Genomic DNA, 16,077 nt, shown 5'->3' with positions numbered 1-16,077 from the left:
GCAGAGGCAGGCGGATCTTTGTGAGTTTGAGGCCAGCCTGGTCCACATAGTAAGTTCTAGGACTGCTGGGGCTACAGGGAGACCAAGACAAAAAAAAAAAAATGTTTTGTCATAATTCCCACAGTTTAGCAGACAGAAGTGGGAGTTTAGACTTGTCAATTCATATTGAAAACAGCATCATGGAAACAAATGACTGGAGGTCACATGGTCTACCCTGAAGTAAACCAAGGAAGGAAAAGGGAGTAAACTGTTTCCTGTGTAGCTGGTTAGCATTGCCTTCTGCATCAGCTAGAATGTAGCATTCTCTGTGGTTATCCTTCAGTTTATCTGAGTCACATTTAAAAATGTCCTTGGAATTGCTGAGTGGCTTGTAACACTTTTGGGGGGTTTTGGTGAGGTTTTATTTGTTTTTTAAGAGAAAGTTTTATTGCCAGGTGTGGTGGCGCACGCCTTTTGTTCCAGCACTCAAGAGGCTGAGGCAGGCGGATCTCTGAGAATTCGAGGCCAACCTGGTCTCCATAGTGAATCCAGTCCATCTGTGGCTACAGGGAGACCCTGTCTCAAAAAGACAAAAATAAATAAATCTATAAAAAAAAAAAAAAGAGGGAAAGTGTTATCTATAGCCCAGGCTAGTTTGCAACTCACTATATAGCCCAGGCTGACCTAAACTTAGAGCAGTTTGTTGTTTCAGGTTCCAAAGTGTTATAATACTTTTTTTAAATCAAAATTAGTGTTGTGTCATCACAATATTTTTGCTCTCCTTTTTTTGTGTTATTTCTATTTTGTCTCCTCGGATCAATCGTCATGTCATATTAAACAATTATTAAAAGGCTTTCTTTAGGTAGAATGGGGAAATATAGCATGTACTTTATATTCCCCAGAGTTGCATATAGTCTAAAAATGGAAATCACTGGCTAGGGAGACATAGTGAACCCCTCATTTAAATACTAGGCAGTGTTGCCAGGCACAGAGGCACCTACCTATAATCCCAGCATCTGAGAGGTAGAGGCAAAGAGACTCATAAGTTGAAGCCCAGCCTGGGCACATAAGAAGTTAGAGTCCAGCTTGGGCTATGTGAAGCCCTGTTTCAAACCACCTGTTACTTCTGCCCCCAAAATAGATAGTGTATCTCCCTGGTGAGGAACTCAGGTCTAACATTACAAACTGGATCACTAACCTACCACATCTAGCTAGAAAGACTCCCAAAGTTGGCTTTATGTCCCCAAGCCTGTTTTATTACCTGCAAAATGAGAATAGTGGTGGCTGGTACCCCAACACTGCTAATACTAGCTAGATATAAAGGCAATCATCAAATTAAAATGATTGGTTGATACAGGTATGAGTGTTCAGTCAAAAGGTGTAACACTTGGGACTGGAGAGATGGCTCAGCAGTTAAAAGCGCTTGCTGTTCTTGCAGAGGAGCCAGGTTTGGTTCCCAGCATCCACATGGTGGCTAACTGTAACTCCAGTTCCAGGAGATCTGACACCCTCTTCTGACCTCCATGAGCACTGCATGACATGGATGCACTTACACACATGCAGGCAATACATTCATACACATTAAAAATAAAAGGTGTAACACTTGCTGAGATGTTTGCACCGTGAAGTCCATGCCAAATTCTGATGGGTAGAGAGAGTAAGAAGCTTTCTATAGTCATGGTCCCTTTCTCCCCATCTCTTGGAAGAAGTGCTACTGAGAGTCAACACTGACTCCTGCTGCGTCTTCCTTTTGGTAACTGGATCTGTTGAACAAAAAGGCATTGTCTAGAAGGAAAAGTAGAATCAAGCCAAAGATACCTTTCTATAATCAGTGCAATATTTAAAAATATCACATGCACACCTTTAATCCCAGCACTTGGGAGGGAGAGGCAGGTGGATCTCTCAGTTCAAGGCCAGCCTGGTCTACATAGTGAGTTCTGGGCCAACTGGGACTACAGGAAGACCCTGTCTCAAAAAGACCAGTATATATATCACATATAAAATGTGTAAATATGTGATAAAAAAATATTTTTTTTTCACATAGGACTAGAGAGATGGCTCAGTAGTTAAGAGTGCTTGCTGCTCTTAAAGAGGACACAGGCTCGGTTCCTAGCACCCCATGGAGGCACCTAACCTTCTTCTGTAACTCCAGTTATTCTCCTATAACTCTATAACTCCAGGGATCCATTGCCCACTTCTGGCCCCCATGAGCACTGCACACATATAATATGCATATATACATGGAAGGAAAACACATATACATACAATAAACATAAAGTGTTACATATAGGATGGAGAAAAAAACCTTATATCTAGTATGTTTATTTAGTAGACTAATTTATTTATTTGTGGCTTCCTCTTCAGAGCCAAGCAGTAGATCCAGAACAGTTCTCAAGTCAAGAGTCCAACATCATGCTGGAGCAGAAGGCCCCTGTTTTCCCACAGCAGTATGCATCTCAGGCACAAATGGCCCAGGGTAGCTACAATCCCATGCAAGATCCAAACTTTCACAACATGGGACAACGGCCTAGTTACGCCACACTCCGTATGCAGCCCCGACCAGGCCTCAGGCCCACAGGCCTAGTGCAGAGCCAGCCAAATCAACTGAGACTTCAGCTTCAGCATCGCCTCCAAGCACAGCAGGTCAGTTCTTTGATGGGACCTGCAGAGCTGCTGGGGGCTGTGAGTGGATCAGGGCACAGGAGGATTAATAGGGGTGGCATGGTGTAGTAGCAGAACTGAGTTAGGGCGGGCTGTGTCTTGGAAATGGTTATTTGATGTAAAATATTGTGCTGGATGTGGTTGCATACCCTGTAGTTCTAGCATTTGGGAGGCTGAGGTAGGAGCTCTAGGCCAGTTACATAGTAAAACTCTATCTCAGCCCACTCACCACCCCCCAGATAAAAAGTACTGATTCCTACGTGTTTGTATTTAGAATCGCCAGCCACTTATGAATCAAATCAGCAATGTTTCAAATGTGAACTTGACTCTGAGGCCTGGAGTACCAGCACAGGTGAGGAGCCAACCCAGCCATCGTGTTCACTGTATCCAGTCAGCTTCCTGTCGTTTCTTCCTCCCTGATAACCTGAGTGAGCACAGGTCTGGGTCCACCCTGGCTCTGCACTGTTCCCATTCTATCTAGCCTGTCTTGTTATACTTCCTTCTAACTCCCTTTTTGCAGTTCTTAGTGTGGTCTTTATTGCCAGAGACACTTGTTCTTGTTATTCACATGAAGTGTATTATGGAGCATCTTAACCACTGCTCCTAAGAGGAACACAGGCCTAAGTTCCTGCAAGCCTCTGTTATGATATGGTTCTCAGCAAATCAGTACTGATCTTGTTTTATAGGAGCTTCACCCACCCTTGGCTAGAAACATGCATGTGAGATAGCTGAAATTTTTTGCCACTGTACTCGTGTTCATAAATGGTCACAATGGTCCTGTGAGTATTGATCTAGAGGGTACAACTAAATTTTAGAGTAGGCAGCTTCACAAATATGGAAGTTACAAATGATCAGGATAGCTTTTCTCATTACTGGTACACAGCCTCACATCTTTCCTGAAAGCCAGCCCAGGATCCCTGCCTTGCACCCATGTCTTCTCTCGTTCCCTCCGTCCCTCCTACTCATCTTGGCCTTTCTCTTTCTGAGAGCTTGTCTGGAGGTTCTGTCCAGGGAGCATAGCTGCCTTGACTAAAGCATATTCCCCCTCTGCGCCAGGCGTGGTGGCACATACCTTTAATTCCAGCACTCCAGAGGCAGAGGCAGGCAGATCTCTTAAGTTTCAGGCCAGCTGGGGCTATAGAGAGACCCTGTCTCAAAAAGATTATATATATATATTCCCCCTCTATTAGGAAAGGTCATCCTCTTTGGCTAAGTGGTGAGGGAGGAAGGAGACACCTGCCTAGCCCTGGTGATAAGTGGAGTAACAGATGTCACTGCTAGATGGCTCTCACACCCATCTTTCTGAAGTGTACTACATCATCTTCACACAATCTTGTTAGATTTGAGTGTTCCTTAAAAAGGACCTTAAACTATCTTCTGCAGGGCATGGTAGCACATGCTGGAATCCCAGCACTCCGGAGGCCTTAGCAGGAGAATAATGAGTTTAAAGCCAGCTTGAACCACATAGCCAGACCTTGTCTTGAAAAATGAAAAGGGACTTCCTGTAGGAAGGACTGTGATCTTTTGAAGTCCTTTGGTTGAGTGTGTCTTCATAAAATGAGTTAGTTCACATCAGCAGAGTTCCAGAATCATCACCCAGGTTGAATAGAAGGGCACATGCCCCCTCACTGGTCCCACTCTAGTAGTTTTTTTCCATGTAATTTTCTTTTCCAAATGATTTTACATGAGGGAGTGCTGTTGGTTATCCTCTCTAACATGTCTGCCCACTGTCTTCCTCCATGATTCCTCTCCATTTCAGGCCCCTATTAATGCACAGATGCTGGCTCAGAGGCAGAGGGAAATCCTCAACCAGCATCTTCGGCAGAGACAAATGCATCAACAACAGCAAGTGCAGCAGCGAACTTTGATGATGAGAGGACAAGGGTTGACTATGACCCCAAGCATGGTGGCTCCTAGTGGCATACCAGCAGCCATGAGCAATCCCCGGATTCCTCAGGCCAATGCCCAGCAGTTTCCATTTCCTCCAAACTACGGTACTGGACTTCCATCCCCACCACCTTTCACCAGTCCTTTCTCCCCGATGTCCCCCAGTCCTGGGTCACAGCTCCTCTCTCACAGCTCTTTGCATGGCTCCCAGATGAATCTGGCTAACCAGGGAGTGATAGGAATCCTGGGAGGACAGTTGGGGCCTGGCAGGAGTCCCCAGGTCCAGCACAGTACCTTCCAGGCTCTTGGCTCAGGTATCTCCTTTTCTCTGAGTGCAGGTCTTACTTTACGAATGACTGAAGGAAGTGTGTATGTGTAGACTGTGTGTGGGTTTGTGTGTCTGGGTGTGTGGGTGTGCATGGGTATATCTGCTTGGGTTGGAGTCTGTGAATATAGTGCATTTATATTTCTGTTTATATTTGAATGCCTCTGAATCTGACTCAAACAAATCAATAGCTAGATACAAAATGTCAGAAGACATAAATCAATTTAAATATTACAGATATTCTGCAGCTTTTGAAAAATAAAGTTCTAAAGATTACACCAAATCTTTACTGAATCTGTTTATATCGAGAAGTGCTACATTGGAGCCATAATGGGAGGCCTCCTAGTTTCTTTCATATTGATTTGTTATTTAATGTCAGTTGAAGAGATGAGATGCCAAGCATGTAATATCATAAACATTAATATTTGTGTCATGTTCAATTAATATTGGAATTATTGATAAATATAAGTGCTTACATGAACCTTAATATTCAAAATGACTTTCCTTTAGCCTTGTCTGAGTGATCTGTTAAGTAACCATGAAGTCTCTGTGTTGCCTAAATTCAAATGTCATATTTCTTTAAAGAACAAAGACAGTGTGTTGCTTTTTTTTCCTTTTTGAGCTAAGCTTTTCTTTTGTGGCTAATTTAAATATTAAATATGTTGTAGAAGTCTTTTTTTAAAGCTGGGTATGGTGGCTCATGCCTTTAATCACAGCACTAGGGAGGCAAAGGAAGGAAGATCTCTGTGAGTTCAAGACCACCAGCCTGGTCTACATAGTGAGTTCCTGGCCAGCTGGGGCTACAGAGAGACCCTGTCTCAAAAACAAAAAACAAGTCTTTTTTATTGTTTTGGTCTTTTTGAGACAGGATCTTCCTGTATTGTCAGCTGACCTGGAACTCACTATGTTGACCAGGCTAGCCTCAAACTCACAGAGATCTGCCTGCCTCTTGTCCCTGAGTGCTGGGATTAAAGGCATGTGCCACCATGCCTGGCTCTGTTGTACAAGTCTTAAGCAAAAAATGTACTTCCCGGAATTCTGAGAGGTGCAACGCTTTTGTGCCTGTCTTTCCTGGCTCCTCTTGCATTTCTTTCTTGATGGCTGAGGGAAGTCTGCTGAACCTTCTTTCCTTTTACTGTGAATTCCTTTGCCTTGAAACTGAACAAAAAACATACATAGGATGCTTTCCTTGTTCCTAATCTTACACAGCACTAAAGGACTGCAAAGCCATTTTCCAAAAACAAAACAAGTCAAATGTGAATGCAGCTACTTACTTTAAAAAAAATGTATCTTCCATCATGGGATGATGTAAGTTAATTTAATGAAAAATTATTTATATGCTGACCTTTGATATATAGCTGAATTTAATCATCTTAAACTACTATTTAAAAAGTATAATTGTAGTGAAACTTAAAATTTTAAAAACTTTATTTTGGGTCAAAGAGGAATATATAGTTGGCCACCCTTGGCTTGGAGAGGGGTTTAAGGAAAGAATATTATTTTCTCTAACTCTAGCCATGATGTTTATGTGTCCAAGATCCCTGAAACTATAGTATTCAAGTATGGAGACTTTTTTCTTCATGCATTTTTATCTCAGCTTGTATCTTTTCAAAATGTATGTAATTAACTGCACATGATCAGATATTTGAAAATAATTTTGTGTACTTAATGTAAAATATTCTTTCCCTTTGGTCTCTATGATATAGCTAATGATCTCTTTTGGACTTCTGTTTTCTTTTTAAGGAATAAGTCAGCAATCTGATCCTGGCTTCACTGGGGCTGCAACTCCCCAGAGTCCACTAATGTCACCCCGGATGGCACATACCCAGAGCCCCATGATGCAACAGTCTCAGGCCAATCCAGCCTATCAGGCCCCCTCAGACATGAATGGATGGGCACAGGGAAACATGGGTGGAAACAGGTAACACCATGTTGCTGAGTCTTTTTTCATATCAGTGACCCCCAAGGAAACCTTCTACAGATTACATGTCTCTATCCATATATTTTTTAAAACTTATTTGCAAGCAATAGCAAGTGTATTGCTAAGAAGCCACTTTACTCTTTCTAGAGCAAAAGTCACCAGAAATTTACAAAAGTTGAGCAAAATACCTCTTCTCTTGGAGTGAAGGCAGTACCTCTAAGTAGGTAGCACTCCACTAATTATAGAACTGCTGCCAAAGGCAGTGACTCAGAACGTCCTTTCACAGCACAGGTGCTAAGATCAAACCAAGAGCCCCTCCCATCTGGGAACATGGGAATATACATGGCCTGTCACGTATGCACAGGAGAAAGCTTGATGCCTCTGCACTTGTAGGCCTTACCAACCCTACCCTCTGCTAGCTGGCCCACGTGCAGTTTAGTTTCATTCCTTCTAAAACAAGTGCTTAAAAATACTTGCTCCAGTTTACCACCAGGTTCTCAGACTTTATTTCATCTCTTCACTGTGTTCCAGCATGTTTTCACAACAGTCCCCACCACACTTTGGGCAACAAGCAAACACCAGCATGTACAATAACAACATGAACATCAATGTCTCCATGGCAACCAACGCAGGTGGCATGAACAACATGAACCAGATGACAGGACAGATCAGCATGACCTCAGTGACCTCTGTGCCTACGTCAGGGCTGTCCTCCATGGGTCCCGAGCAGGTGAGTACCAAGGAGAACAGCCCAGTTTTCTGGTCTTGCTTTTTGTCTGTTTCTGTATTACCTGTCTTCCCAAGTACCTGGCATCTACCCTTAGGTCCCACATCTATTTTGAGAAGTGTTTTTTCACATTATTTTCACCTGTGTTAGTGAGATTAACAAAAATACTTAATGATGGTGTGAACATGAAAGGATTCCTGACTGCTAAGGGTTTTTTAAAACTTCTTAGCTTTCACATCATTAACTTTTTTATTCTTTGGAGAATTTAGCAGTAAAGTGAGTCTCTAAAAATAGAGTGGTGAGTGGCCTTTTCATATACCTTTGTTTGAGGTTCATAGTTTAAGAACTGACTTTTTTTCTAAAACTAGATGAAAAGTAAGGGCTAGCTGGGCGTGGTGGTACACACCTTTAATTTAAGCATTTGGGAGGTAGAGACAGGCAGGCTGATCTCTGTGAGACTGAGGCCAGTCTGGTCTACATAGTGAATTCTAGGCCACCTGGGGCTATAGGGAGACCTTATTTCAAAAAAATAAGTAAAATAAAGAAAGAATGGGCAAGAATTCTGAACCATATTTCATATATTGAGAAACTGAGGCATATAAATTTAAATGAAATAAGAAATGGACCTTTGGCAAATTTCAATTTGATGTGACCAGGAGAATGACCCAGAAGTTGACATTTGATTCTGTTTCATCCTGATGTTAGTGAACACAAATGCTCTTTGTGAAAATTTACTGTATGCTGCAGTGCCTTAGGTTTGTGATCTGTAAGTGATGATTCATAGATACGCAAGGAGAGTTAAAGTCCTTTGATTAAGAAGGCTATGTGCTCATAGTAGTAACTTGTATGTCTGGTGTTGTGCTGGTGGTGCTCACACACTTACTTGGATAAATCAAACATATATAAATAGCAGCTAGGTATGGTGGCACATGCCTTTAATCCTAGCACTTGGGAAGGCAGAGGCAGGTGGATCTCTGTGCGTTCAAGGCCAGCTGGGGCTACACGGAGACCCTGTCTCAGACTAATCCCTTGTCAATGAAGAAAATGTAGGTTAAGCTGAGGCTCAGTCAGTAGAGTGCTTACCTACCATACATGAAGCCTCCAGCTAGACCCCCAATGCTTCATAAAACTGGGCATGGTGGAATAGGCCTATAATCCCAGCTCTCAGGTGGTAGAAGCAGGAGGATCAGAAGTTCACGTGAGTTCAAGGCCAAGCTGGGCTACCTGAGGCTCTGTCTCAGAAAGGAAGCAAGGGAAAAAAGAGAAAATGTAGTTGATGTTGAAGTTCCTACAAAAATGGGCCACTGTCGGTTCCTGATTTGCTCTGTCAAGAGTGTGTTCAAAGTGAGGCCCCAGGTGGCACTAGTAGAGCCCAGTCCTAGGCCAGCCTGCCCAGGAACAACTTGATGTATTTAGTAATCCAAATCATTTGAAACTTGCATGGATTTAAACCTTTAAATCTTTTGAGTATCAGAGTTAATCTTGAAGCTCAAAACACATTCATGCATTGGCTCTTCTAATAGCATTTATGAGATGGCTCTGTGGGCAAAGGTACCTGCCACCAAGCCTGACAACCTGAGTTCCACCCCCCAGGACCCACATGGTAGAATGAGAGAGCACCATGGCATATAAACACACAGACGCAGACAGACCACACACGTACACACGCAGACACATATCACACAATAAAATAAGTTGACAAAAAGAAAAAAAAAAACTAAAACAAATATACAGATACTAATGAGTAGTCATTTAGCCAGAGTAAATTCACAGAAGCCAGCAGTGTTTTGTATAGTCACACTTACTCTTGCTAATTAATAACTTGGCTAAGTAGCAAAGTTGTCAGGCATCTCAGATGCTTCACAGCCACAGATGTGAGTCACCGGTATAATCTGAACCATTTTTAAAAAAAGGTGAACAATAAATGAAAATGTTTCTAATATTATCTCCACTATATTTGATTTCTGTGCCAAATAAAATTTAAATATACTCTAAGTATATGTCTTTATGCCCCCCTGTGCTGATCCCTAAATATGCATGTTCTTGAAAGCAGCCCGAGGGACAAAGTCATTTATGGTGTCTCTTCTCCCCTGGGTAATCCATCTGAAAATTAAGAATAGGGAGCATGATGTTTTGTCCAGCCTTCTGTTTTTTGGTTTGATTGGGATGGGTTGGTTTTTGGAGAGAGGGTCTCTCTGTAGCCTCAGCTGGCCTGGAACTCACAAAGATCCACCTGCCTCTGCCGGAGTGCTGGGATACAGGTGTGCACCACCACACCCACATCCCAACCCAATCCCACCCCTCAGCTCACCCTTGGCTTTTGGAGGTCTCATTGTTGGATGCCTCATGTCGTCCCCTCAGGTTAATGACCCTGCTCTGAGGGGAGGCAACCTTTTCCCAAACCAGCTACCTGGGATGGATATGATCAAGCAGGAGGGAGATGCATCGCGGGTAAGAAACAGCAAAGGAACATGGGTATATAGTAAAGTTGAATATGAATATTTTATAGGCTCAAGATGGCGTAAGTTTATTGTTAATAGATTAAAGATGTAAAATATTTTCTAATTTCATTTGGCAGTGCTCTTTGGGTGAATAATCTTTTGTTTGAGGGAGGGGGGTGAGACGGTATAATGTGTAGCCCAAGCTGGTCTCAAACTCACTATTTGGCTGGCCTTGAACTGGAATTACAGGCATGTATCACCATGTCAGTTGTTTTTGTTGTGTTTTGTTTGATTTTGGTTTGGTTTTGTCTTTTTGAGACAGGGTCTCTTTGCAGCCCCAGCTGTCCTAGAACTCATAGAGATCCACCTGCCTCTGCCTCTGCCTCCTAAGTGCTGGGATTAAAGGTGTGTGCCACCACGTGCCAGGCCTTGTGTTGTGTTTTGTATTGAGGAGTTGATTTTGATGCTAGGGCAGAGGCTAGGGCTATAGCTCCATTGGTAGAGAGCTTGCCTAGTGTGCATGATGTCCTCGGTTGAATCACCAGCACCACAAAAAAATAGAAAAGGGACAGATTTTCTTCTTTTCTGGTCCAGACTGGCTGCAACCTCCTGGCAATCCTTCTCCCTCAGCCTTTCAAGTGCTAGAATTGCAGATAAAGGCTTCAATAATAAGTCTTGTGGATCATTTGTATTACTGGCTTGTTACATTGTAAACACTACTAAAAAGATATTACCATAGTCAGCCAAATCTTGAAACCATAGGATAATTAGTTGGTGGTCAGCCATGCCTTGAAATTAAGATAATTAGTCTATACCCACCTGAAATATGTTCTTGGCCAAAGAACATATCTTGGCCAAAGACAGGTTCAGTGGCCCACTAAGGAAAGAGGTTTAACCCTAAGCAGTAGCTAGTTCTCTGCTAAAAATTTTTTTTCCTTGGGGCTGGAGAGATGGCTCAGTGGTTAAGAACACTGACTGTTCTTGCAGAAGACCCAGGTTCAAATCCCAGCACCCACATAGCAGCTAACTCCCGTTCCAGGGGATCTGACAGCCTCTTCTGTCCTCCGTGGGCATTGCACGGCATGGGTACACTTACATGCATGCAGGCAATGCATGCGTACACACAAAAAATAATAATAAAATTTTTAAAAAACTTGTTTTTTCCTGTCGAGGCAGGAGGATCAGGAATTCAGGATCATCTTGGCTATATAGCAAGTTTGAAGCCAGCCAAGGTTAGCAAGACGGCTCTGCACTTGTCATAAAAACCAAGTATTCAATCCCTAGAACCCATAGTAGGAGGGAACTCCCAGAAGTTGTCCTCTGACCTCCACATGCACAGCTGTACTCAAACACACACAATAATAAATTTTTAAAATAACCTTGCCAGACGTGGTGGTGTACACCTTTGATCCCAGCACTCAGGAGGCAGAGGCAGATGGATATCTATGAGTTCAACGCCAGCCTGGTCTATGTAGGTCAGCTGGGACTAGCATGTCAATGTTTTTGTAATGGACTTTGCACCGCTTTCAGCAAAAATAACACCAGATATTTCCAGTGTGGTGGTACACACACTTGGAAGACTGAGACAGTAGGGTAGAAAGTTCAAGACAGGCCCGGGCTGCAAGAAAAATAATCAACCAAACAGTAAAAAGCCCACTGACTGTTTCACACTCGTTTGTGTATCTCCAGAAATACTGCTGACCCTGCAGGTAGCTGTTTGCTTCTTTCTTCAGCCCCCCCTGGGCTCACTTGTTCAAAACACTTACCAGTCTGGAGAACAGCCTCTCTTTGTTTCGACCCACCTGACCTGCCGCCAGTTCTCCCAGGACATGATCAGCAGACAGCTGGGCCCTGGCCCCCAGTATGGAACGGGCTGGCTCGGCTGCCACTGGAGGAGCTGCCTCTCCTGACAGCCCAAAGCTCCCGTCCAGACCATCGCTCAGTCTGTTCACTGCATTCACCTTAGTGCAACTTAGATCTTTCCTGCAAAGTCAATGTCGACAGGCAAACTGCATACCCATTCAGATTGAATGTATTTAAGTGTATGTTTCTAAGGAGAATCGTGCTCTTGTTCTGTTCCTGTTCGGTTCCAGACACTGGTTTCTTGCTTTGTTTTCCTTGGCTAAGCAGTCTAGTACAAAGGATTAAGAGCTCATCTGGAGGAAAGAAAATAAATTTTTTAACAAAATCAAATGCCAGGTGTTCTGAGCTAAAGCCTGCATTTGGGGTGGAAGCAGGCAGACACCACGGACAGCGCTGTATTTACTGACACACCCATTGAGACCAAGAAAGGCAGTTGTATCGTTACAGAAAGCTAGCAGCCATGTACGAGGAGTGTCCGGCTTTGGAACAGATTGAAAAGGAGCCTGGAAGAAGGCTGACAGTAACAACATCTGTTCTGTGGTGTTTCTCTTTGTTACAGTAGTTCCCCTAAATCATGAGTCAAGAAGAAATGCTTTGTATTTCTAAATTAAGTTCTCCTTAGATGGATCAGATAGCTTCATTCCAGGCTCTCCTTCCCCTCTGACCCTGACCCCTCCCCTCCCTCTCTTGCCCCTCCTACTTTCAAAAACAGTATAAGCTACAGAAACCAGGTAAGCCCTCTGTTTCCATCAATGTTTTGCCAGCCACTTATCAATTGCGTTGTCTCAGAAAAATGCATTTACTGTCTGTCGAGAAGAAGAGCAAAGTTAAGACTTGATGCCAGTCAGGCTGCATCTGCTTTGGAAGTGGCTGTTCTGTCCCCAGCAACTCTGGCCTCCAAAACAGGAGAAAATACTAGTGCATCGAAATTGACAGCAGATACCACGACAGATTTAACCTCTGCCATGTGTTTTTTATTTTGTTTTGTAGCAGTGCTGATGAAGCCGAAGTTTTGTAAGGTACATAAAATCCAATTTATATGTAAACAAGCAATAATTTAAGTTCTGAACTTAAGGTTTTAACTGTATGATTTTTGTGAGGTATACATATTGTGGAATTGACTCAAACGAGGTACTTCAGTATTAAATTAGATATCTTCATAGCAATGTCTCCTAAAGGTGTTTTGTAAAGGCTGTCCGTGCCCTGATTAGACCTAATTTGTAGATTTAAGACTTTTTATTTTCTAAACCTTGTGATCCTGCTCATAAATCATTTATCTAATCTATATGATATGCAGCTGCTGTAGGAACCAATTCTTGATTTTTATATGTTTATATTCTTTCTTAATGGACCTTAGACTACATGTTACTAAGCAGGCCACTTTTATGGTTGTTTTTCTTGCCCACTCTGGTAGGGGAAAAATATTTTATTAATTGGTGTCAGTTTCAGGCGACTACAATACTAAGAAACTGATGACCTTTTTGAGCAATTCTCCCCAATCCCTGATACATATACTTTGTTACCTAAATTTCAGAATATCTTTTTGATGTCTAAAAAACAAAGCATTTTTATAATATCTCATTAGTCAAGCTTTTTAGGAACACAGAAGTTTTTCCTTGAAATTTGATTGCTTGTTTATTCTTGGCAGGGTGAAAAATATATACACTACCCTATTCATATTATATCTCTCTATATATCTGCAGCTTATGGAAATATAGAAAGAGATATAACCCAAAGAGAAATGGTAAGTAGAGAGTCTGAAGTGTTGCTCCATGCTAAAGGAACTTTCTGGAAATTTGCATTTCGATAATTTTTTCCACTTTGAGGGGGATCTCAATACAGGGAAGGTGGCCAAGGGACAGCACTTCTCAGTGGCCACCAGTTCATATGTTCCCTCAAAAGGCTCTGCTCTTCTCCATTGGGTTACCCAGTTATGCTGGCAGAAGCCAGCAGATGAGAGCCTGGAACTCCAGGGCTTCATCCCAGTGATGAGGCGCATGTGGTACACAACCAAATGTGACCAGTTTTCAGTTAATTTTTTTTAGAATATGTGAAGTAGGATAACTTTTAACTTCACGCAGCACAAAAGAGGAAATGGAATTTAAAACAGATTTGTTTTAAGTTTTAAATCCTTTTTCATATTAACACCATCCAAAACTATATATCTTTCAATGTTTATCCATCCACCCACTGTGTTTGAATGTCAATCCCAAGTCAGACAGATGTGCAGACCTGTGACACTGGCAGTTTAAAAATAACCCATGATCATGACTTGAAGAAGAAGAGAGCATAAATTCTGTTATGGTTCAGATCAGGTAATGAGTTCTGTTTTATATCTAATTAGGAGAAGAAAATAAATGAAGGAATCCTCTGATCATATTGATCGCATAGAAGCAAAAGCCAAATCAATTCCCTTCGTTATCAGTATTTCTCATGCTGTGCACAATAAATTGGTTAGACTGAGTACTTGGTTTTTTTTTTTAATAGAACAAAATAATCAGTGTTTTACTTTATTTCTCAATGTGAAAAACATAATGTGAAAAGTACATTAACTTGGTTGTAAAACCCATTTAAGTGTTCATGTAATGTGGTAAGTTTAAAAAGTGAAGCGAGCTGTTTTACTACAATGGATTTGTTTGGCTAAAAGATTAAAATACCACCCCTCCCCCCACGTGTATCTCTTACGGCCTGTAATAATTGAAAGCAATGTTTTTGCAGTTTATAGATGCAATTTTCAATCTGTGTTTAAAAACGGAGTTCATATGGGCGTGACACATGAACTGGGAGGCACAGATCCACTTGCAGAACCCAAAGATACACAATCAATTTTGAAATGCAACTTAAGCCATTAATTGTTGGTGTGAATTTAAAATTTTCTAGTGTTTGTATGGTAGTATGCTGCCTAAGAGCGAAGCATTCTCTGCACAAAAGAAAATTACTGTAGTGGCTTCGATTTTAATTAGAATTTTCTCCCTGGTGTTTCTTTATAGACTAAAACAAAATCTTTTAAGTTTCTTACTACAGGTAAAACTATGTGCAAGAACCTCAAAATGCTAAAACCTAGCATAATGCCTTAGATCTGTTTCTAAGTCTTGTATATTCCTACATAGCTGTCCAATGTATTATATTTGTATAGTGAATTGTGTACAATTTTTGAATAAGTGCATCATCACTTAACCCTATGTTATTGAACAGTGATGATGATCCATTTCTTCAAACATTTAACTGTCATTTTTTCCTTTGTCATTTGTGGGTTTTATTTGTACAGTTCCTCATGAAGTTGCATCTGAGATATGTGTATATGAAAAGATTATACAAGGGTAAAATTAAGCAATATATTAACTATGGTTCTTCAGGAGAAAGCTTACAGTGTTTCAGGTTGTGATTTATTTTCAAAACAGAGCTGACTCTGAACATCACTTTGTTCATCTGCATTGATGTTTGTATTTCTAGTGTGCGCAGTTTATGCAAAGGTAGATATATTCAGAGAAATTTTAAATACATTTATGCAAGTTAATATTGCTTTGCTGATGCTATTTGCTTATTTGATGTTAAATAATGCTATTGTAAATAAAGAATTCGGTTGTTATTGCATCATTTAATAAATTTTAATGCCTTCGGGTTTTACATGGCTTTAGAGATTTTAATGTGGTTATATTGTATCTTTCATAATTGCATTTAAACTTAAGATGCTTTGTCATTTAAGAATTTCTTAGGGGCTGGGGAGATGGCTCAGCAGTTAAGAGCACATACTGCGCTTGCAGAGGACCTCAGTTCCCAGCACCTATTTCAGGTGGCTCACAACCGCCTGTGACTCTAATGGGGATCCAATGCCTCTGGCCTCTGCAGGTACCTGCACTCATATGCCCTGTTTTAGTTTAGTTTCCCTGTTGCTGTGATAAAACCCTGACTGACCAAAAGCAACTAATAAAAATTACACCTATGTGGAAGACCTCGATGAAGACAGGCATAAATTTACTGTCAACTTTCACTGAGACACAGAGCCAAAATGAAAGACACGGAGCAAGTCATGAACCTAGGGACGACTCAGAAAACAGCCATCCCTCAAATTCCAATTTATATCTAGAAAGAAAAATGGATGTGGATAATCAAATGGACAGCAGTAGACAAGAAGAACCTTGTCCATGCTGGGTAAGCACCTTACCACTGAGCTCCATCCCAGCTGAGGACTTTGGACAAAGAAAAAGGTGTGGAGGTATGGAACTTCTAACAGTGTTCTGCTTAGTAGTATAATCTACTTACACAGAAATGA

General features: G+C 41.6%; 1 protein-coding gene across 7 annotated transcripts in view; it reads left to right on the top strand.

The window, feature by feature from the left end:
• Window positions 1–15,437, top strand: part of Ncoa2 (nuclear receptor coactivator 2) — a 302,083-nt gene extending 286,646 nt beyond the window's left edge. For 4 of the 7 annotated variants that reach the window (XM_029553995.1, XM_029553991.1, XM_029553992.1 and 1 more), the window contains 7 exons: window positions 2,344–2,622; window positions 2,915–2,992; window positions 4,400–4,634; window positions 6,596–6,773; window positions 7,305–7,503; window positions 9,862–9,951; window positions 11,631–15,437. In XM_029553995.1, the coding sequence (XP_029409855.1) occupies window positions 2,344–2,622; window positions 2,915–2,992; window positions 4,400–4,634; window positions 6,596–6,773; window positions 7,305–7,503; window positions 9,862–9,951; window positions 11,631–11,642 (1,071 nt within the window). In that variant the 3' untranslated portion in view covers window positions 11,643–15,437. The remainder of the gene's footprint in view (window positions 1–2,343; window positions 2,623–2,914; window positions 2,993–4,399; window positions 4,635–6,595; window positions 6,774–7,304; window positions 7,504–9,861; window positions 9,952–11,630) is intronic. The other 3 variants (XM_008848871.3, XM_008848868.3, XM_029553994.1) reach the window with 2 other exon arrangements.
• Window positions 15,438–16,077: the final 640 nt, after the last annotated feature.

The sequence above is a fragment of the Nannospalax galili genome, unplaced genomic scaffold (genome assembly GCF_000622305.1).
Source record: "Nannospalax galili isolate Female #2095 unplaced genomic scaffold, S.galili_v1.0 scaffold102, whole genome shotgun sequence".
Classification (NCBI taxonomy): domain Eukaryota; kingdom Metazoa; phylum Chordata; class Mammalia; order Rodentia; family Spalacidae; genus Nannospalax; species Nannospalax galili.
The sequence above is the reverse complement of the archived record's forward strand: the minus strand, read 5'-3'. Positions and strand labels throughout refer to the sequence as shown.